Source organism: Astatotilapia calliptera, chromosome 7 (assembly GCF_964374335.1).
Source record: "Astatotilapia calliptera chromosome 7, fAstCal68.1, whole genome shotgun sequence".
NCBI classification, from domain to species: Eukaryota; Metazoa; Chordata; class Actinopteri; order Cichliformes; family Cichlidae; genus Astatotilapia; species Astatotilapia calliptera.
Genome location: NC_137428.1, coordinates 23,668,669 through 23,691,769, shown reverse-complemented (window position 1 = coordinate 23,691,769; position 23,101 = coordinate 23,668,669). Strand labels below are relative to the sequence as shown.

The 23,101-nt window shown below is 38.9% G+C and overlaps 2 protein-coding genes across 4 annotated transcripts; one reads left to right on the top strand and one right to left on the bottom strand.

Annotated features, from left to right (window-relative positions):
- Positions 1-52: 52 nt before the first annotated feature.
- On the bottom strand, positions 53-7,037 carry coq4 (coenzyme Q4 homolog (S. cerevisiae)). Of its 2 annotated transcripts, none has more exons than XM_026173749.2 (7): positions 6,849-7,037; positions 5,161-5,313; positions 4,050-4,146; positions 2,948-3,050; positions 2,701-2,830; positions 2,119-2,212; positions 53-480 (listed from the first exon to the last, which is right to left on the bottom strand). In XM_026173749.2, exons 1-7 carry the CDS (start codon positions 6,910-6,912, stop codon positions 300-302), a joined length of 822 nt encoding a protein of 273 aa, XP_026029534.1. In that variant the 5' UTR covers positions 6,913-7,037; the 3' UTR covers positions 53-299. The 2 variants fall into 2 exon arrangements, with proteins under 2 accessions (XP_026029534.1, XP_026029533.1); XM_026173748.2 differs by having other exon boundaries at positions 5,161-5,316; positions 6,849-7,035.
- traf2b (Tnf receptor-associated factor 2b) lies at positions 6,985-19,489 on the top strand. 2 transcript variants are annotated; one of them, XM_080304267.1, is made up of 11 exons: positions 6,985-7,156; positions 11,545-11,747; positions 12,832-12,910; positions 13,151-13,249; positions 15,152-15,313; positions 15,420-15,494; positions 15,648-15,726; positions 17,109-17,317; positions 17,423-17,726; positions 17,966-18,114; positions 18,202-19,489. In XM_080304267.1, exons 2-11 carry the CDS (start codon positions 11,572-11,574, stop codon positions 18,418-18,420), a joined length of 1,551 nt encoding a protein of 516 aa, XP_080160393.1. In that variant the 5' UTR covers positions 6,985-7,156; positions 11,545-11,571; the 3' UTR covers positions 18,421-19,489. The 2 variants fall into 2 exon arrangements, with proteins under 2 accessions (XP_080160393.1, XP_080160392.1); XM_080304266.1 differs by lacking the exon at positions 6,985-7,156 and adding an exon at positions 7,448-7,586.
- Positions 19,490-23,101: the final 3,612 nt, after the last annotated feature.

Below are 23,101 nucleotides of genomic sequence, written 5' to 3'. Positions count from 1 at the left end.
GAGGTTACAACTTCTGAGCAAAAAGTAATATTAGTGTCAAAAAATAAGCCTGTTTTAATAACTACAACAACTTTAATAATTCTAGTTACATGGCAGAATCAGACACAAATAAAAGCGTCTCATCAGCTGAGATCATCTTCCGTTAAAACCAGAAAAACAGGAAAGGAGATTTTTCAAATCTTTGCAGAGGGAAATTCTCCCTTCCCCCCAGCATTACAAATTTCCACAGAATCTTTTACATATTTCTGGTTTAGTCTCTTGTAGAGCAATTTCCAGAACATTCATTATGTTTTCCCTCTTCAGGTCTTCTTCTTCTTAGCCTTTGGTATGACAGGAGGTGGCTCGATGTTGAGCTCTCGCCGGAGGTCCTCGAGGCTCTGCTCCCAGCGCCTCTCGTAGAAGATGCTGAGGACGCAGCGAGCACACCGTCCGTTCTGGAGAGCCCACGGGCCCAAAGATGTAAAGAGTGACTGTAAACGACTGGGAGAAGGAGGAAGAAGGAAGATGAGAGCGTCATATAACAATAATGAGGAAACCTGGCCAATAAACAACAAAGTCCCCTGATACTGAGGAAGTTCACAGGTATTAAATGAGGAAGACTTTATATTTGCAGGAAAACAGCCCACATACATTTCATCATCCCACACCCACGCACAATTTAGTCACTTACAGGATTTTACTGCTTCCAGATGTTTTATTTTGGACTTTTTACACTGTATCCACTAAATCTGAGTACAAAAGGACTTCTGATCATCTCGATTAGTTTCTCCATTGTGCTGAACTGAAAGTGAAGAACTGTTATAAAGACGAGGCGGTCATTCGGTGATGACAGTAAATGCAAGTTTGGCTTCTGGGTAACTGAGATGGTTTATTGCTTTTTATTTCAAGAAACAATGACACGTCAAATACTCCAGAAATGGACTTAAATGGATTTACATACACTACATTGCCAAAAGTATTCACTCGTCTACTTTCACAAGCATATGAACTTGAGTAACATCCCATTCTTAATCCATGGGGTTTAACATATTGGCCCACCCTTTGCACCTATAACAGCAGAGTGCATGCTTAGGTACTTGATTTTATTCACCTGCTGCCATGGAAGTGATCAGAACACCTGAAAATGATTTGGATTTGGGAGTGAACACTTTTGTCTACAATCTAACATTCACTTCCATCTCCACTTGGAGAGTGGTCCGGGTTTTCACTTCTCCCTCTGGCTCCCTTTTTATTCTCATATTTCACGAGAACAACTGATTACAACATTGAATTCCTTCCTGTTGAGCTTGCTGTTCCCCTTTTAGAACAATATTTATCTGATCTTTAATAGCTGGATTTCTTTCTCTCTCTCTTTTTTTTTTTAGCTAGATTTCTGTTGCAGGAAGAGAGCTGACTTAAAGTCTGGGTTAGTTACCAAGGTAACAGATGCTCTGGTGGGGTTTTTCACTGAGCCCTGAGTTTCTCTCTGACTCTTCCCCTCTTGCTGAGGCAGCTCTGATTTCATTTCCTTTAATATGAAAGCCATCCACAGAGCGCATCGATGTTCATGTTGAAGTTCCAGTTAAATATAAATTCTTTAGCCTTTGATGTGACCGATTTGTTATTAAATAGTAATGGATGTAGAGCACAGCTTTATATTTGTATCATTAGTTATTATTAATCTCTGGCTTTCTTCGGTGTGTCATTCCTAACTGAAAGCAGCAGATGCCTGGTTCTCCTGGAGGTTTACTTCTGTTAAAAGGGAGTTTTTCTTTCATCCTGTTAGTCATTGGTGGGAAATCTTGTTGTTTTTTTCTCTGTGTTATTGTAGGGTCTTTACCTTAAAACATAAAGCACACTGAGGTGACTGTTGTTCTGATTTGGCGCTTTATAAATGAAACTGAATTGAATCGAAATACTGCATTAAAATGGAGAATCCTGGCATCAGAGCTCCACTGATGATGTCACATTTTTTCATAAGCTGCACAAAAATGTAATCATATAAGGAGTTTAGTTCTAAACTCAACATTATTGCTGCTTTTTGAAACAGACGTCAGCCTGTAATCAGACTCAACCCAGCACTTACAGAAATTTCAGCAAGTCAGTCAAACTGTAACTCTCCTGTTATCCCAACTATACCTTGCATTTAGCCGTAGTGGCCCTAGCACAGCTCCAAGAGCACACATGGGAAGCCCGGTCTGAGTAGCTTCAAACCATTTCACAGCGACTTCACCTGAACGGAAGACACAGAAAAGGACACAAACATGCAAATTAAAGATTAAATTAGGAGAAAGAAAAGGAGAAGTTGTCAGCCAACAGTGTATTAAAATAACTTCTGTGTGAACCCTATTTCTCAGAGTTTTTGGCAGGTTTATTCTGATATAGAATTGGTCAAATAGGAGATGCCTGCAAAACTGAAAACTCAGGTCAACACTTTATATCAAATGGACTTAAAATGTATGTTTAGAGATTTGTAGGTTTGTAGAGACAACTGGATGAGAAAACTTGGGAGCGAAGAAATGAAGTTCAAATCTTTTTGCTGTAAAACTGGAAACATTTGTTCAGGCATGCACAGAATAACTCTCACTGACATACAATTAGGTATGCACTATATAAAGACAATGCGTGGCTTGGCTGTGAAGTTTCTATAAATAAACCTTTACTTTGATAAAAGTAAATGTCAGAAAATAGCATTTTCAGATTACACAGAACTCGACTCACCCAGCATGTTAGTGGGCATGCCCAGTAAGGTGTGCAGCAAGTCGTGGACCTCTCTGTATCTCTGCATGACATAAGCTAGCTCCTCGTTGTCCACGAACTTCACGTCTGCTCTTGAGTCAGGAGTCACATCCTGAGGGAAAAATTAAAAAACGGAAGAAGGAAGGAAGCGTGTTTATACCAAACAATAAGTGTTTACAAATGCACAAAAAAACAAGTATATATGCACATCACATCAGCAAATACTCACATTGTCCTCCAGAAATCTGAGGTATTCCCTCCCAAAGGAGCCGTCAGGCAGCGAAGCCATCTTTGTCAGATCGAGCGTAGACAGCCGGATCCTCGGCCTTTCTCTGCAAGATCAAATCAAATAAGAATAAAGCGCAACACTAATTCCAAAAAAGCTGTGATGCTGTGTAAAATATAAATAAAAACTAATGCAATGCAAGCTTAACCATATAGAATGTTTAAACTGTGAAAAACTGAAACCAGCTGCTGGACTTTTGGATTCCAGCTGCTCAGCAGTCCTGGGTCTTCTTTGTCATATTTTCACTTTAGCATCGTCTTGCTTTCAGGCCTTCCCTGAAAAAGACATCATCTGGATGGGAGCGTATATTGCTCTAAAATCTGTATATACCTTTCAGTTGCTTGATGTTACCTCTCCAGATGTGCACTGTTGCACTCCCATACCATTAGAGAGAGATGCAGGCGCTGATAACAAATTGAATAGTCGCTCTCCTCTTTAGTCTTGCAGCATCCATGTTTTCGCCCCAAAGATTCTAAATTTGGATTTTTCTGACTACAGAACTGTCTTTGTCTTTGCCTCGATCCACTTTAAATGGATAGCTTAGAGAAGACAGCAGGGTTCCTGCCAGGGTCCAAAAACACCAGAAATGTAGTACTAATTTTGGCCTTGCCTATGTGCACAGAGATTTCTCCAGATTCTCCAACTAAACTGTTGATGATGAGCAACTCAAAGTTTTCACAATTTTACACTGAGGAACATTAATTCTGAAACTGTTCAATGACTTGTAGATGCAGTTTTCTGCAGACTGATGAACCTCTGACCATCTTTACTTCTGAGGAATGCTGCTTCTTAAAGATGCTCTTTTTATACCCAGTCAGGTTCCTGCCATCAAATTATAAAAATGATACATTTTCTCTGTTTAAACATTTAATTTGTTGTCTATGTTCTATTGTGAATAAACTACGGGTTTATCAGATTTGCACATCACACCATTGTGGTGTTTTGTTTTTTTTTACATTTTAAACAGCGTCCTTCGAAGACAGGACACATATTTTTAATGTGCCCGAAGCAGAAAGCACTATGACGTTCTGCCACACTGACTCACGTTAGGACAGCGTAGCCTTCAGGGTCATTTCTCATCCTGTCCCTGAGCTTTATGAGTGCTAGGTGTCCCGTTGTCTCCCCCAGGACTGCAACCATGTCTGTAAAGTACCCAGAGTTTCATGAAATCCAAGGGCACCGAGTTCAACATCATGACAGTACAGTGAAAAGTTGACGATATTTTTATTTACAGTAAAGAAACCATGTGTTAATTCTAAACAGGTCACTACTGTTTACTCATCATGGAAGCAATACTCAGAAACTTCACAAACTTTTAATCAGTCTGCTTTAAAGACGGAGCTGGGAAAGACCTCTGTGCCTATGAAAAATGCATTTTTAAAAAAAAATCCATTTATTTATCAATTTATTTTTGGACATGAATCGATACTAAGCAGTGGATGCCATGAGAAACCTCACTAAATGTCAGCTGACAGGTGTTATGACTCTGTTCCTTCATTGGAGTTTCAGGGTAACTAATATGTGGCTGTAATTTGTATTTAGTCTCATTTTTGTTTCCAAGACATTTTAAGTCACGTACTAAAGGTCTCCAGAGAATAAGCCCTTGAGGATGAATACAAAACGCTTTATCAGTACATGGGAAAAGAAACTAATCAGTGGTATCATTTCTGAAAAATGGAAAACAATCCCACAATCTGAAGCCACATCAAGGTCAGACTTGTTCACATCCCTATCAGTTGGAGACTGGCTGACATCAGTTTTACCAAGAAGCCTGAATTCCTCAAAGTAGCAAAATACCAAAAATACACAGCTTTTTTTATTCTTACATATTTTGTGCTACTTTGTTCTTTTTTGGAGATCGAGAAGACAGTTTGTACAGTGAAAACACTGGCTCAAAAAATACATGTAAATTAAGATTAGGCTCCGATCTCTGTGATTCAGACACAAAGGCAAAAAAGTTCAAATGTAAATTTTGGCACTAAATTTTATACAGTTAACTCCAAAGCCCCTCAACCCAAAAACAGCTGTGCTTTAAGGTTTATAACTGACCTTGTAAACAGCACTTTGATTAAACATCCTCATCTTAACCGATTTATAGTCCCTAACACACAGAAAGAAAATCAGTGCACACGGAAATGCTCACGTGAGTGTCTCACCATGTCTGTAGGGGTTTTGCAGTGCCGCCACACCTGACCCAATGGACAAGAGAGCTTTTTGAACGGTGGTGGTGGGAATATGTCCAGGGTACAGTCCATCGTAGTGGATGTTTGCAAACTCAGTGCTGCTGCTGTGCAGCTGCTGAACACAAACTACTACGGAAAAGATGGAGTGGTATTAAATGCTGCACTATTCTATAGAGACATATTTATTCTATTGCTGTTATAACAAAAAACAACTAAACCGATTATTGATAGTGGAGTGTCCAAATACCAAAACCTTTATGGCAGGATAAACCATTCAGATCATTTATTTGTAGTAACAGACTGCACTGCACATCAAAGTTATTAGAGTTAACTAAAACTAGAGGGGAAAAAAGAAAAAAGTTTTAATTAATTAAATTTAAAATAAAAACTAGACTTTTGAAACAGATTAAAACTAAATTAAATGACTTTTTTGAACCTGGAAAACTGACTAAAATTACATTTAAATAAATACAGAGGAAATATCCTCAGTAACTATCTGTTAGTATGGCAAATATTTTATAATAGCTTGGCTGATGAGGCATTGATGGATATGTGTATTGAGACTCTGGATGTCTTGAACAATGTGAATCAACTGCTTTCAAAAGATCTTTTTTTTTTACTTAATTTTTATTAACACTTAAAAAATTAGTCATTCATTGTTATATTACAGTTGTCACATTTACAGTTATGGCGGCAGAATATAGCATTCACAGAATTACTTTTCTATAATAATAATAATAATAATGCTTAAATATAAATAAATCTAAAAATGAAAATTATAAATAGATAGATGAAGCTAATGTGTTTCTCTCCCTTCATTGTTCAAATAATGCAAAAATAGGTCTCCGTCTCCTCATAAACAAGTCTTTTCGAGATATGTTCCATTAGTTAGAGTTCCCAAATTCTAACTGCAACCACATATGATATGATGGAGGGTTGTGTTTCAGCCATCAGACGAGTTTTTATTGTAATACCTGCACTGATTTTCCTAAAGCTTTCCTCTAATGTGTGGCCTCAATGTAACAAAGATTATAGGGACTAAAAGTAACACTGAAACCTGTAAAATTAAGTATTTTCAAGCAATAAAACCTACCTGAACTTAAAGTGAAAAACTGATTGACGTAAGTGATAAAATCAAAAACTAAAACACAAAACAATAATGACAACAATGTTGGCTCCTTCTGAGAGAAGAAAGCCACAGTCCTGTCTTGTGTATGTGTTTTGGCAGAAACGTGTGCTTAATTTACGTCACATTTTGAGTCTGTACACGCCATGAATGATCTGCATGAGCTACAAGAGCATAGATAGCTCCATAAACACATGGGACACAAAGCTGGAGAACACTTTGATTTATATGAATTATAAATCACTGACATTCAGCACTGTTTGATGACGTGTCAAAAGATCATCCCAGTGTAGTGTATGTGTTGTTCGCCTGCTACAACGTTTTCTTTAAGAGTGATTCGGTAAACAATGATGAACATTTCCCTGACGTTAAGCTAACAGTTGGTTGACATACTGCTAAGTAACGCGTAGCCCTGTGCCTGGTGTATGCTGACAGCAAGGCTCCCACACTACTTCTTTCCTTTATCAACTTACCACCAGGTTTATTTTTAAGAACACTAAGCTGTAACACAGAGGACACCTGCTTAAACTCGTACCTTTAGAAACTGTAAAACAGTGTCGCCGCCGGTTGATCCATCGGAAGGGTATCAGCGGCCACATTCTTTTGCGGTAGTACGCATGCGTGAGTGGAGCACTTGTTTTCGGCTTCGGAGCAGCCCAAACTACGTTGAGAGGGGTGGCTTTGGGCTTTCATATAAAAACCCAGCCGTTACTGCGCCCTCGCTAACAGCAGCTTAAAACTAAGTGCACTTAGTGACACACCCGTCCGTGAATTATGATAAAGAGCGAGTTCTAAGTTGAGTTGCGTTTTCCCCTCGTTGAGAAACACAGGCCAGACTCCAAGGTTAGTCAGTTTGCATGCTGTGAATCCCTTCCTATAACTCACTAGCAATTAGCTGTCTGAGTAGGTAAACGTATAAGTCGTAAAAGCAAACACACTTTAATGTTAGCTGTTTGAAGTTCGCAGGTGCTCATTAAAATAATTAAAGTGTTTTTTACGTGCCAAAGTACACAATTGCTTAATAAAAGCAATAGCCCAAACTCTAAAATAATATTTAAAATATTACAGGAGCTAATCTAGTAAAATAGATGCTAAACAGCCTACATCACAGTGGCTGAGCTCTCTGTAAGCTCTCTGCTACTGAACGCGCTGGCCGGGTTTATATACCGTAGTTTCCGATGCTTACGTGTTAAGGGTGTAGCTAAGTTACGAGGTGAAATAGTGTCCGTGGTGGTGACGACTGTAAGATCCACTGACAGTCTTTGCGAACTCGGTGAGTAAACATTCAGGTTTGGGCTTTTGTATGAGAAAGGGTCTGAAGCACCCTGCATTTTCACACTGAACTCGCAGAAGTTCAGCGTTAACACGCAGGGCAACATGGCGAGCTGAGAGGACGAGTCTCCCCAGGAAGAGGATGTTTTTTAGGCTTTGAGCAACGCTGGGTGTAGCTTTAAAGAGCAGCTGTGGTTATTTGTCTGAGACAGAAGCTGAAATGTTGAGACTGAAATTTTGTATTCTTTTTGTTGTTGTTGTTGTTGCTTTATTTCGTTGTTGCTGGCTGTGTTGTTCGTTTCACAGAAAAGTTTATGCTGCTGTACATGACAAAGGTCACTTTTCAAGGTTTAGCTGTACGTAGGCCTCGTGTGTGTTACCTTTTATATAACTTAAATTCTTGTTTCTGATATTTCAATGCACAGTGTTTCATTGTGTGTTTCTCTGACAATTATGACTAGTTTCCACGCGATCCAGTGATCGCGCTGAATTGATGTTGTAATTACAACATTATCCAAACACGAGCTTGCACGCCTTTTCGCTCACAGCAGGTTGCCGCAGCTTTTCAGTTAAGTTTTGTAAGAATGAAGTTAGGCTTGAACTTCTTACGCAATACCAGTAACAGAAAAGTTACTCATGATTTAATGTGAATGGGGTGAGTGGCAGAATTGAATTGCGTTCAAATAAATACACGCGGGAAGAAAGAGCTTCCAAAGAAAAGCAGCGTTTCCTGCCTTAATATGAAATTATTAACAGTGTATTCAAATCATATATTACTATATGTTCTAATTCAGGGTGAGATAAGTAAAACTCTAAAAATAAAGGTTCAACAGAAATCTAGATTTAAAACAAACATATACAAACAAGATGCCAAAGTATTTCATTTTGTTAGAAATTTCTAAGATTTAAGTAACAGTTAAGAGGTTAAATTTATGTGAAGCACAGTTATAAATAAAAATGAAATGAAACTCTAAAAGCTGGATCTTTAGACAGTAAGCTGATCTTGGCTGTAATGTGATTCATCTAAAAAAAATTCTTGTAGATGAGTTTGTAGGAAGGACACAAAGCTTCTTATTTTTTTTAGCTATGGGTATTTGGATTTACATATATTATGTTTATTTATTTATTGAGTGATGTATTGGAGTTGGATTAACTATTTCCAGTTTCAGTGTTAATACTCCCACTGAAATTAAAACATAGGGGTTTTCCTTGCATCTATCTTTTGATTCAACATCCACTTTCTGTGTGGTCTTACTTCCCCCCATGAAAGTTAGTTGCTTTGTTTGAAAAGGATCTAAATTGGTCTAAGGAAAAATCCACTGAAAACACGATTCAGATATGTTCTGCTTGGAGACCACGTCTGCAAAAAGTTCATTGAAAACTCGTGACCATCAGGAGTGGTGCTGTTTTGTAGACACAATTTGGAATTTACCACTTTATTTCTTTGTGGGGAAAAACCTGAGCTGTTTTGTTGGAATTGCATACACCATTCACATTTAGTTAAACATTAACATTTACTTTATGGGTGTTGTTCTGTTCACCTTAGCACCTGCTTTGACTTAAGAACATAAATGGTTGAATGGTGAGACAGCACTGTTAAGCTGTGTGGCTTTTGCCACATATTACCTTAAGCCTACAAACACCACAAACTTAAACAACCATATTTTCAAGTTTGTGACATGCAAAGGTGCACTTTGTCCACATTCCTTGCAGTTTTCTTTGACATGCAGGCGTGTATTATATATAATTTATACACCTGTAAAACCCACTTACACATGCAGTGGAAATATATGAAATATATCAGTAAGAGTTGTCATCTGCTGGTTATGGGAAAAACAAACACTAGACATTCCCCACACATTTTTTCATAAGGGAATTTATATTTATTTATTTATTTATATATATATATATATATATATATATATATATATATATATATATATATATATATATATATATATAAAAAATTGCATAATACCGACAGAATAAACATTTACAGAAATTTGTGACAGAAGGGATATTTGCAAAGACAAAATAAGCCCTGGTGCTGTTCTTTATGCAGTGGGTGAAATAGCTGCCACTATATGCTGTGATTTTAGTCTGAGGTAGACAAATGTAGGAAGCGTGAGGTGAACTGTGCCAGATTATTACTGGCAGTGATAAGTGATTAGGAAGCAGACAGTGCATAATATTCTGGTGTCTGTGAACCAGGTGGGGTGAGTTTTCTGCCAGTTGGGCATTTTCTTTATTCACTTTTTTCTTCACAGATTTCAGTCTAAAATGATTTCCTACCATAAAGTACTTTAATGGAAGAATGATTTTAAACAGTTAGAATTAGTGAGGGAAGATATTGTTTAAATGTAAATGTAAAAAATATGTTTACCATCTTCTGATTGCCAGAATATAACTCTTGATAATTTCTAAGACATACTGAACACAGTTAAAGGAGGTATTTTAACCAAAGACCATGAGGGTTTCCTAAATTTGGTGCCTTAATTTAACCAGGTATAAAATAATATAAAGTATATATATGTGTGTGTGTGTGTGTGTGTGTGTGTGTGTGTGTGTGTGTGTGTGTGTGTGTGTGTGTGTGTGTGTGTGTGGAGAGAGGGTGCTGGCAAACCTTTTCCACTTGTAGAATATATATTCAAAAAGGAGCTTCAAGTTAATGCATTTAAAAATTGAATTCATGTAAAGCCCAGATATTGATTGGACATTTTTGCTGGACATTATATTTTAAAATGCAAAGATATTACATGTTGAACAGAATTTAGTTTTGTTTTAAAGTTGAGCTGATTGTGAATTTGATGCCAGCAACATGGTTTGAAAAAGTCAAGACACAAATTGTGTAATCTGGTGAAGCATCAAACATCTAATTGGGGTAATTGGGAAAACAGGCAGCAGTGTAATTGGGTCTTAGTCTTTTAACACGGTTAATGGTAACTTTGACTTAAGTAGCTAATGTTAAAACGATTTTTAAAAGGGTCTGCGTCTTTCTCGTCCTTTAATTTATGCCACTGTGTTTCACTGTACCTTCAGTACCCGCTATTACTTAGTTAAACTTACTCAAATTGAGCACATGGTGGAGCTGTGGCCAGCACCCCTATAAGTGCCATTCCTGTAAGAAACCGTGACTTAAGTGATCTTTTAGTGTTAACGCTTTAAAGCGAGCTTGAAACTGAAACAAAGGTAACAGAAACTATTTGTGGAGGGTGAGAAATGTTGACAGCATTGCAGGAAAAGTATTTAAAGGAAAGACCCAAAATACATGTGCTATGCTGTCTGATGCCTGGCATCATCATCATCGTTTCTGTGAAGTACAAAAGATGTCAGCAAAGCTCGTGTAAATGCTGTGTTTGCATTTCACACCGCATTAAAGTGAGAAATATTTCACTAGTATTTCTCAGTAGAAAGATGCTTATCTGATTATTGTCTGGAAATGCTGTACAACAAAACCAAGTTCTACAGTTTAAAGTTACTCAGCTCTTTGTAAGCTGGACATACAAAGAAAATTGGCAGGGGATTTTTTTTAAACGGGTTTAGATACGTGTTTAAATAGATTAGGTTGTATATCCTGATGCTGCTTCTCTCACAGCTATGTTTATCCCACCAATCACAAGACTTTTTCTGATAACTCAAAAAGAAAAAGTACCTATGTCTTCAAGTCATTTGACTTGCTGATCTTGTTTCAGCCGTTGCAGTGTTAAGCAGGGTTTTCCATATTTTTGAATATTATTACCATGCTTTTCTTTTTTTGTGTGGCATTGCTGGCTGTGCCAAGACTTACACAGTAGCGTGGACAAATATTTCCTCGAGGGTCACACAGATTCTCATGGTGATCTTTTAAATAGTTAAGCTTGCCAGCGGGTAATTCACTGCTAGTTTGAGTTTATATTCCATCTTTGCAGTTAGTTCCTGCCTGGTTGTTGACAGCTGTTTCTCTGTGTTCTCATTAACAGGATATAGCACCAGATTGATGGAGAAGAATGGCCCGTATTTCTTTGGACTGTCCCAACTCTTTACCAGGGATTCCCCTCAGTGTCCTGTCAGTGCCCATGGAAAATAAATATAAATGTCAGCAATGTCTCCAGGTCCTGAGGAAGCCTGTCCAGGCTCAGTGCGGCCACCGCTTCTGTGTACACTGCTTCAAGCAGCTCACCAGGTAGACCGGAGGTCCTTAGACCAAACTGCTTACCCCGCACCTAATGTTTCCTGTCTTACTGGACATGCTTCAGCACACCCTTTCCTCATCTTTCCTCAACTCTGGGAGTTTTGTCCAGACAAGATCAGTTATTAATGCAGACTCATGCCCCACATGATGGACCTGTCATACTGATGTTTGTGAATCACAAGGATGTGGTGTTGCTGATTCATTCTAAAGGTCTTCTTTCTAAAACCTTCTTTCTGAGTCATTCACACACTTGTGGATTGTTAATGCATGAGGTGTATTTGTAATGAATACCCAATCCAGTGTTTTCATTGCCTTATGTATTCAAATTCATTACAGAGTAATCGTAAAGAATATTAACAAAAACTAATACATGAGGAAAAACGCTGGATTTGTATTGAATATTCACTACAAGTACAAAGAGGTGTCACACCAACGTATTTGTAATGAGTATTTGTGATGTGTATTCGTTACAGATACATACATGGATACACTAATTCATTTCTAGTTGATGTCCGTTTCAGTTATGTGTTATCTAATGTTTAATGAAAGTATAATTAAACAAAATGTGACAGAAAATGTGGAATTTTACCTTTTTTTTTTTTCTTTTTTTTTTAAACCGGCAGACTCTTTGTTAATTCCCCAAACATTTAAACAACAGTAACACAAGTGATTGTGAAATGTGTGGATTTCGCATGTGATTTGTCCGAGTGCTTTTATTTGTTTCAAAATAACCAGATCATGTACGTTATAAATTCACCATGTGATGTGTCGCACCCACACGTGCCCTTTGTTTATGCTTGTGTGTGTGTTTTGGTTATTCATTTAATCGCCTTCAAACTTGCTAAAGCAACTTTTTTTTGTTTTTAGTTCTTTTTTTTTTCTTCTTGTCCCACTGATATGATGCTTACAAGCTTCTTTTCATTTCCCTTGTATTGATTAAACGTTCCTCTGCTCGAGCTGTGATCCACACTGGTCAGCAGTTGCTGCAGTTTTGGATCAGCAGGAAATTGTTGCTGACTGTTGGTGTCGAGCCGCTGCTTTTACAGTAAAGTCACAAACCTGTCTTGTTTGGTAGTTCTGGCCCAAAGCCATGTGAAGCCTGCCGTCAAGAGGAGATATACGAGGAACCCATTTCCATTCTAAACAGCAGTGAGGTAAGCCTTTATATGTATTCAGGTTTCAAACCCACTGTCTTTGTTATGCTAGGAGTAGTCAGCATGTGATTACTGCCCTTTAGAGGAAAAAATATGACTGCAATCTGGCGGGGGTTTCCCTAACCACACAATGCATCAATGCATCCTACTCTTGTCTGCTTTCTTTTAAGAGCATTGAAGGCTTTATGAGTTCACTGATCTCTTTGTTTTTGCCCTCTCCCCCCACCCCCCACCTCACAGGCTTTCCCAGACAATGCAGCAGGCCGAGAAATAGCAAGCCTGCCAGCCAGGTGTTTGAACCAGGGCTGTAACTGGACTGGATCTATTAAAGAGTATGAGGTAAAGTATGAAATCTGTCTTTTCCTGTGGCATGGGCATTGCTGCCTTTTACCTGGGTGTAGGTTTACACTACCAAAAAAGAGCCTTGTCAGTATTTATTAATCTACGTGAGAGGGTAATCTGACCTATAATCTGCGTTCCCGGGTCACTGTGTTCCCTGAAAAAAGCTCAGCTTTCATAGCACGCTCTGTACTATGTGCTGCGTTGCTGCAAACAGGAAGTGAAACTTAACAGGCGGCTGGAAAGTCCCAGCCTCTCCTCATTTATCAACAAAAGCTCAGTGGAAAGTACCAGAATGGAACAACCCTGTTGAGCTTAGCGTGACTGGGTTACTGACCATTAAACTATAGAGCTGTTAAGGAAACTGCTTGTATTCATTCAGTTTAGCAGAAACCCAGATTTCATTGAACACAGACTGGAGTTTGTAAAAATGCATGAAAGACACGTGAAGTAAATAAAGCTGGTTAGTGTGTGTGCGACTGAGCCTTGTGTGTGTGTGTCTGTCTGCAGCTGTGTTTCTACTGTAAGCATCAGTTTTAGATGAGCTACGTAGTTTGTGTAGTAAGCAGATGGCACCATGATGCTTACACTGTGAAAAGGATGTTTACAACAATTCTTGTCTGTTTGTGGTTTTAACTAAGCGTACCAGTGTGACCTAATCTACATCACTTTGTGAGTGTGCATGTATGTGCGCGTGTGTGTGTTTTTCACCTGGGAAATGTTAAAATGATATGCTGTTTAAATGAAAACGCTAGGCGAATGTGTGGGATTTGCACGGATTGGAAATGGAATCCCAAGCACTAGCACGCAGATGAATCTTCCTCTTATTAAAAAAACAATAAAAAAGAAGACACCAAAAGATCAAAACATGCCAACCTCTTATTGTTGCTTCGCAAACTATTATGCTGTGTGATACACCCACTTTGCATATATTTTTGGCCTGGTATCTTAGTCACTGTCACTGTGTGGGAAAAGCTACAAATTGCTAGTCGCACACACCCATAGCGAGGCCTTCTGAAGCTGGGGAAAAAATAGTCACATCAAGGCGTTGGAGTGTTGTGCCGAGGACAGGGATGAGATTAGGAATCTTCTAAATGTGAGTCATTTTTATTGACGCGATCCGGTTCAAGATTTTTGAGCGTAGCAAGTCTGGAAAGTCAGCAGTCAAAGCGAAAAACCGGCTAACGTACCTGAGCTTCTGCTTCTGGGTCTGCAGCATGCCTTTGGTAGTCATTCTGAAAGACTGCAACTTCCCTGTTGATTAACCCCACCTTAAGCTCTGCGTGATTCCCGGTATTTTTAAATGGCGAATACACAGCTTTAAATATATTTCTTTAATTATTCTACTTCCCCTTTTATCTTCTCTTCATTATAATTCTATTTCTATGGTACATTTTCATCCCTTTTTTTTCCTATCAGATGTTTGTGGAGCTCGCTTTTTGTTTAAATTTCGTTTGCTTAGCATGTCATTCGAAAGTAAGAAAAGTGTATATAATGGGGGTTGCAATGAAAAACAAGTAAATATCAAAATAATCTTGATCACAATCGTGTGCGCAATCATAGAACCGTAGTTATCTCTTTCATACTCAAATCAGTGTATTGTGCTTTTACTTTCACTTTTTCTGTCAGTTGGAGGTTTTTTGGTTTTTTTTGTTTTGTTTTTAAAGAACAAAACAAAACAAAAAACACTTGTTTTTCCACATAGAAGCTAAGGATACACCCTGTACCAGAGCAGCTACACCTGCATTTAAACACTTCCTGAAAAGCGGTTATTTATCAGTGATTGGGAAAGGTTTGACCCAACTGTCAGTTTGCTCTTTCACAATGCTGAAAACCTGCTTTACAAGTAACAAACAGGCAGTTCGAAAATAATAACAAATAAAAAATGTCTGTTATTTTCAGGCTCAGCACGAAGGTCGCTGTGAATTCGAGCGGATCCTGTGCGAGGGCTGCCAAACCCTTATCCTTCTCACGGAGAAGGACAGACACAATGAGAGAGAATGCGAGGCAAGAACTCTCAACTGCAAGTACTGCAAAATGACCTTCAACTTCAAAGAGATAAAGGTGGGACATAAAGAGACTACACTAAAATACACTGTTTTTTGTTTTTCTTCTTCTTTGTTGGCATTAATGGACACAAAGTGACGTTCTGCTATACGATGCATTTCAGGCCCATGATGAGATCTGTCTGAAGTTTCCCATGCAATGCAAGGACTGTGGAAAAAAGAAGATACCAAGAGAAAAGGTTAGCGCCGTTACCTTCAATGTAATCTAAGTGGTTTAGGGCAGTCTCCTTATGATACTTAGTTTCTTTTTGACTAGGAGTCCTTCACTTCCACTTTCCTGTTGATGCACTGTTTATAAATGGTCTTTTATCTTTGTTCATTCTGCATTTCAGTTCAATGATCATGTGAAGTCTTGCGCCAAGTCAAAGAGCACGTGTCCATTCAGTGAAGTGGGCTGCAAGTCTATGGTAGGTGCAGTTACATAATCACCAAAACTCCTGTCTTATGTTTTATCGTAGAGGGTTGACCAGTGTGATCGAACTCATTTTTCTCATTTCGATGCTTATTTGTGGTTTAATAAGGAGTCTAAATGTATGTCCTGTACAGTAAGGTAGTAATGTGGCTTATACTTTTCCTGTTGTAAGTAAATTATGAAGTTGAAATCAGATGAAGGAGCTGGCCTGGCTAAAGTCACAGCATCACTGTTTGGTGTTTTTACTGTTCTGTTTTACATCAACATAAGATATGAGTGGCTGCTTTGTGCCTGATGTATGCCGTGAATCTGTGTAGAGCGTATGATGTAGCCTACGTAAGCGGCACACGCTGTTTCCAGTATTTATACCTGTGCAGACTGTGTAGTTATACTGATTATAGGGTTTCAGGAGCGTAGATTTAACACAGAAGTCTAAAACCACTGTTAGAGGTTTAACTTCCAAAAGAGCCAGGGAGTTTCCAACTAAACAAGGCTAATCATCTCCCACCAGCTGCTTTGTTTTTGGAGCACAGATAGATGTGAGTTATCTCGTGAAAGCTAGAATATGTTGCACACAGAAAAGATTTCGGCGGGGGTCATTGGATAAATTGGTGTCATTGCAGAGCAGACTTAATGCTATTAAATGCATTTTCTCATCTCCTTCTTCCTAATGTGTTCCCTGAGGTTAGTCACGTGACCCTTTCACATGAGATATTTCTCTGTGCTTTCGTCAGTAGTTTAAAGTTGGCTGAGCTCAGTTTGGCAAATGTGATGTGATATGATATTATACCCAAGCACCAATGAGAGCTTAGGCACCTTTGAATCAAACTATCGTGGCAGTTAAGGAGGTGTTTGCTCATGCTGCCAGGAAGCCGTCTAAAAGGTTAGATAAGGCTGTTTCTTCAGTTCTTCTAGAAGCAATCAGCACTACTCAGCAGGCATCTTAAAAGGCCTCCAGACACATACTTAGAGCTATTTTAAGCTTTATCTAAATTGGGTTTACTTTCATTGAGCCAACAGAACAAAAGAAGCTGCATGTAAATACTCAAGTGAAACCTGTTTAAAAATATATAAAACATTCCCCGCTTGCCCCCGCTATCCGGTCTATCCTTCAAGCTTGGGTCCTCTACCGGAGGCCTGGGAGCTTGAGGGTCCTGTGCAGTATCTTAACTGTTCCTAGGACTGCACTCTGTGGACAGAGATCTCCGATGTTGTTCCTGGGAACTGCTGGAGCCACTCGCCTAGTTTGGTAGTCACCACACCTAGAGCTAAATTTGTCCTACTGAAGGCACAAACTGGACACCACAGCTCAAAACTAACTGGTTTGACCTTTGTCTCAATAAAACTTAGACGAGCTCTCCCGTGTTTCTGTGTCAGGTAGAGAACGGGAAGCTCTGTGACCACGAGTTCAACAGTACTATGGAGCACTTGCGTCTGCTGCTGCCTCTGGTGCTGTCAGCGACTCGGGCTCGCTCAGAGGGCTCTGGTGCCGGGGAGTGGCAGGAGGACTCCGGAGTGGGCCTGTACAGGGATCCTAATGAGGGAGCCGGGCCCATGACCTCGGTGCAGTCTGTTGACCTGGAAAAAAAAGTGAGTCTCAGCAGGTTTGATGTCGCTTGTAACCACTCTGTTCATTTGGTGAAATGGGAAAGTAATCATTTGTTGCTTCTTCTTTTTTTTTTCTTTCACCAACAGGTGAACGCTTTAGAAAACATCGTGTGCGTCCTGAACCGCGAGGTGGAGCGCAGTTCTGTTACAATGGAAGCATTCGCACACCAACACCGCTTAGACCAAGAGAAGATTGAAAATCTGTCTAACAAAGTCCGACAGCTGGAGAGGACGCTGACCATGAGAGACTTGCAGCTGTCTGAGACCGAACAGCTGATGCGCGAACTCCAGTTCTGCACCTACGACGGAGTATTCGTCTGGAAAATCTCCGACTTCTCGCGCCGAAGGCAGGATGCCGTGGCTGGTCGAGCGCCTGCAATGTTCTCACCAGGTAGGATGGAAAAACATCACGTGTGGTATGCTTTTAGGTGAGAGGGATTTTTCTGTTTTGTTTTGAGGTCATACAGTTCACATGACATTATCTTCTGGCGTGTAGACGGAGGGGAATTCCACGCCGCTACACCCTTGTTGTTCTTCAGGGAGCGTGCATGGCTCTGCTGATTTCACATGATGCTGTTTTAGGCTCCGTTTCCATTTCTGACCCTTCTTTTTTTTGTTTTTTCCACGCAGCTTTTTACTCCAGCAAATATGGCTACAAAATGTGTCTAAGGTTGTATTTGAATGGTGACGGGACGGGCCGGGGAACGCACCTTTCGCTGTTTTTCGTCGTCATGAGGGGAAAGTGCGACGCCCTGCTCAAGTGGCCGTTCAGTCAGAAGGTGGGGAACCATTTTAATACGTTTACGCACGAAACTCTCAATGAGCGGCACGAAACCAACTCCTCTTCTCTTCTTCTTCCCCGCCAGGTGACTCTGATGCTCTTGGATCAGAACAACAGGGAGCACATCATCGATGCTTTCCGACCAGACGTCAGCTCCTCGTCCTTCCAGCGGCCGATCAGTGAGATGAACATCGCCAGCGGCTGCCCACTCTTCTGCCCGCTGGCCAAACTGGCCGGAAAGAGCCCTTACCTCAGAGATGATACAATTTTCATTAAAGCCATTGTAGACCTGACAGGCTTATAAGGGTGTACTGTGGAAGTAACACCAAAAAACTCTTTGTTTTGTTTTGCTTTGTTTTGTTTTTTTAAAATACAAAAACACAGAAACAAAAATCTAAACCAAATAATGAATCATTTTAATAGTAATATTAATAATAACAGTAATAATAATAATAATAATAATTATATATATATATATATGACAAAAATACAATGTTATTATCATATAGGTTACTATATTTATATATTATCACATTAAAAGCATCATTAGGATGTCATTACACCTTGAGGGCGTGCGATGTGACATCTGCACTCATTCCGAGGATCCATCTGCAGTGAATCAGTGAATCAGCGGTGAGAGCTGAGAAAAGCTCTCTGAGGAAAAAAGGGTCTGAAGTCATCTGTTATCCTGATGTTACCCTCCTTATATCTGTATTGCATCTTGTAGACGATAATTTATCTCTTATATTATAAGCAGCCTAATATCATAATAGATATAATACACCTTATTTAGCTTTGTGGGAGTGTGTATGTGTGTGTTTTGTTTTTCCCACCACTGTGAGATTATCTCCAGTTACTATTTATTTATGGCTCGAGATAATTAAAGTTAACTAGTTCTAATAAAATGTTTTAGTTTTTACAGGCACATACTTAGACAAATGGGAGATGTGTTTAGTTTTAGCCTGTGTTAGCTCTCATGCAGTATAGGAAAACAACGACCAATGACAACCAAACAAGCACTGATGGAAAGGAATCAAAAATACTAGATTATCAAAGCTCTCGTGTTGATGAGGTCGTGGTGCGTGCACTTGTCACTTAAACGGCTCGATCTGGTAAACATTTTATATCAAATTTTAAATGAATCTAAAGGGGATAAAACGATGATAAAATATGTAGCCTGTTTCAAATAATCCCTTAATACTGTATTACTAAATAATCCTGAAGCATCTACTGTTACACAGAGTAGCAAATATATAAATAAATATATACATGTACACACTTTATTGTATTATGTCAGTGCTACTGCTAACTATAATGCCTGATCAGTTGTACTCATACTGTACTCAATCATATAAAGTTAGTTTTGAATCTTTCACGACTCTGATGACTGGTGATTATTTATAAAGTGTTTTAAGGGATGCTAAAGTACCATTTGACCATAGGTACATTATTAATTTAACCATTTTTTGTGTGTTTCATTTAAGATAAAATTTCACAAAATTCTATTTGATTTTAATTAAAAGTTCATTTAAAGCATAACAATACTATTTCCTTGTTTTATTTTTGTCTTCTTGTTTATGACTTGTTTTTTAATCCTGTTTATACCTAAACATGATTAATTCATTATTAAAAATTAATAATTGTTGGATGTAGCAACGTGAAATGTAGGCACAAGGGTGTAAGCACCACAAATAATTTAAGTCAAACATATCTTGTAAACAAAAAAAAGGGGTTTTTTTTTTAACCACATGTTTTCTTATATTTGTCTTTTTTTTTTTTTTTTCCTAAAATAACCACGTGTGAATGTGAAAATCCCCCCACACACACACACACACACACACACACACACACACACACACACACACACACACACACACACACAGGAATAACACTACAGGTGATTCCTTTTATGTAAAACTCTGATGCCTTCTCCTAAAACAAACGGATGATGCAAACTAGCAAGGGCGCTAAAGAGAAGAAAAAAAACCCAAGCACCACGCTGCAGTGTCGAAAGCAAAGGAACATAGCTGTGTTTGTTGAGCTGTGTTTGTTGTGAATATAGATGTGGTGTACCTGTTTTTCCTTGCTTCACGTTGTTCTAGGGGAACTCCAGCTATTTCACATATAAAAGGTTTGATATCCAAAGTGCTCGTCAGCCCATTCTGTCGTCAAGGAGGCGCTTTAAATGATGGGAAATGTGTGAACTTTTATTCGTTTTAGGGCAGAGTGTGAACATAAAACCAAGTTTAAGTAGCCTGTTTAGCAAAACATATGCCGGCCTTCCTGCCTTGCAAAGAAACACAAAGCCTGCTTTGGTGAATGCCCAAATCAGCAGAAGTAGTGTGCACAGCTGTCCTGTTGTTGCACCTTTGACTTCTGTGAGGCTCTAATAGAGGTCCAAAGAGTTTCCAATGTAAGTGTATGACAGTTTAATAACAACCTCTTCCACTCAGACCTTGTAGATCTGAAGGTACTGAGCTCACTGAACAAATTCCTAAGAACGAGTGAAATGTTTCACTTGGATTATGAAATTTAAGACCACTCTGCTTCCCAGCAGCCTCAGCAATGCCTTTGTACCTCAGGCTAACATAGGTGAAAACTGAAAATGTTGACTGTGTTAATGTGTAGCATGTCAGTGTGCTGAATTACAAATAAAACCAGAACTGCAACCCCTTTACTTTAACCAGTCCATTTAAACCATGTTTCAGCCACTTTTTAGGTTTCATGTCAGTCACATCAGCTTCACCACACAAAGCATGTTCACCAAAAATGAAACCCCACTAGCATGATAGAAGAACACAAAATGACTCATTATACATGCCAGTGATGGTCTTCACTGAGGCTGTGGAAATGCCTCATCATGGTTGAGATAAATGTGGTTGGAAAGAACCTGCCAGAGGGACGGCGCACGTGTGATCGATGACTACGTGAGGAATGAAAATCTTTCTTCTGAAAGCCCCTGGGTTAGATTCTCAAGTATTTAGATGGTGACGCACTTTCTAATCTAATCTTCAAAGTCAGAGGCTGTGAGGTCACCAGATGATATCACAACAAGTGCAGCTGTGCCATGTTTTTGACCTATTTTTATTTTTTTCGAGCCCCCTTATAACTGAAATTAGTTATTGCCGGTAACTGTTGATCCACTAACCTACACACAGCTATAACTGATACACTTTGGTTGATGCTTCTGTTCTCACCCAGAGTTATCGTGTATCGTTTCTTAGATGGTGACCAAGAGTGAGTGCTAAACAAATGACACAAAACTGAAACCGTACAAAAGTAAAGCCCCTTACTTATCACAAATCCACGGAACTAGAAACTGTTCTAGTTGAAATGTTTTAGAGATGTAGTCTAAAGTAAAGTTGCGACACTTTGCTGTCAAATATCTAAATATACAAAGTGAATTCTAAAAAATCTGCAACACTGTGTGAAATTTAAATAAATACAGAATGCGGTGACTTTGTAAATCTCATTAACTCATTTTTTTTAATTTATCATAGAGCATAAAAAATATTAAATGTTTAAACAGACATTTTATTGTTGCATGAAAAACATGAGCTCATTTTGAATTTGATGGCAACAACATCCCCTCTTCTGTCAACATCTGGAAGCGAGCAGACCAGCTACTGGGCTCTTTCTGGTTCTTGTCTGATATACGTAGGATCCTAGTTGTGTAAAAACTGGTGTTGCTCCAAATCATGCAGGACCCTTTATGCATAAAAGATTTCTCCAGTTTTTAGATGATATTATAGATAGGTGATGAAATATTTAAAGACTGTGCTATTTTAATTCTGCTCTTTTCAGTCCCATCACCTCAGATAAAGAAAATCAAAAACCCAGCTGATCAGTCTGCCTTTACAAACATCTGTCAAAAATGAATGAGTCTTTCTAAAGATCATACTGAATTCAAGGGTGATGCTCTAAGGCAACAAGTCGGTGCAATTTCTCCCCTCCTAGATACTCTGCAATTGACTATAAGTCGTGTTACTGAAAAGTGGAAGCATTTAGGAACCACAGCAACTCAACCATGAAGTGGCAGACCACGCAAAGTCAAAGAGCACGGGTCTGCTGAGGACTGAGGTGCAAAAATCACAGAAAAGTCACCAACTCTCTGCTGACTCACTAACTGCAGAGCTCCAAACCTCCTGCGGCATCAGCAGAAGAGTTGTGCGCCGGGGGCTTCAGGGCATGACGCAGCTCCTGTAGGTAATGTGCAAGAAGCCCAGTGCTGTCTGAAAAGGTGGGCAATACAAGTTCAGATGCACAGGATAAAATTATTTCATGAATTACTTAAAAAACAAAAACAAAAAAACAACAACTAAATTTCCCTGCTGTATGGTTCACATATATCATCTTTATCTGTGCTGTAGGTGCTGTATCAAAAATAAAATGTCTAAAAATGTCAAAAATAGAGACAACAGTTACCAGGGATGTACTTTTTCCCCCCCTACATGACTATTAGTAAGCGGCATTGACACTTTGATGGAAAATTTAATTCACACAGAAGCTAAAAATATGCCTGTGTAGTATGTGTCTATTTTTAGATTTGACTCTGATACTGGAGAAAACTCAAACTGCACCAATAGAGCGCTCAGGGTCGATTTCTAAACTTCATTAACTGACAAATACTTGCAAACAGGCAATAACAATAAGGCTAAGCATGCATTGAGCTCTCTTTTCAAAACCTTTAATCAAAAACTGCACAAGAAAGCAACATTTTATTGGCAGAAAAGAATATCAGTCTGACACATGTTCAGTTTTCTGGATTTGCAGGGCATGCGCTTTATTAACGTGGAGATTTTGAATAGAACACAAGCTGGAAAAAAATGATCATGAGGAAGCAAACATTGGCAAAACATGACAGTGTGATGAGGAGGAAGTGAAAGGGGAGCTCGGGGGGAAAAAAGGAGAAAGTTTGTGACTTTTTAAACAAATTTAAAAACATGGGGGAAAAAAACAAAACACTGTTCAGTTGAATGAAACCT

Coding starts and splice junctions, on each gene's coding strand:
- coq4 (XM_026173748.2), bottom strand. CDS start 6,912: ATGTGGCCGCTGATACCCTTCCGATGGATCAACCGGCGGCGACACTGT. Junction 3,051..4,049: donor GAAGGCTACGCTGTCCTAAC/GTGAGTCAGTGT, acceptor TTGATCTTGCAG/AGAAAGGCCGAGGATCCGGC. Junction 2,213..2,700: donor CATGCCCACTAACATGCTGG/GTGAGTCGAGTT, acceptor TCTTCCGTTCAG/GTGAAGTCGCTGTGAAATGG.
- traf2b (XM_080304267.1), top strand. CDS start 11,572: ATGGCCCGTATTTCTTTGGACTGTCCCAACTCTTTACCAGGGATTCCC. Junction 13,250..15,151: donor GATCTATTAAAGAGTATGAG/GTAAAGTATGAA, acceptor TGTTATTTTCAG/GCTCAGCACGAAGGTCGCTG. Junction 15,495..15,647: donor AGAAGATACCAAGAGAAAAG/GTTAGCGCCGTT, acceptor TCTGCATTTCAG/TTCAATGATCATGTGAAGTC.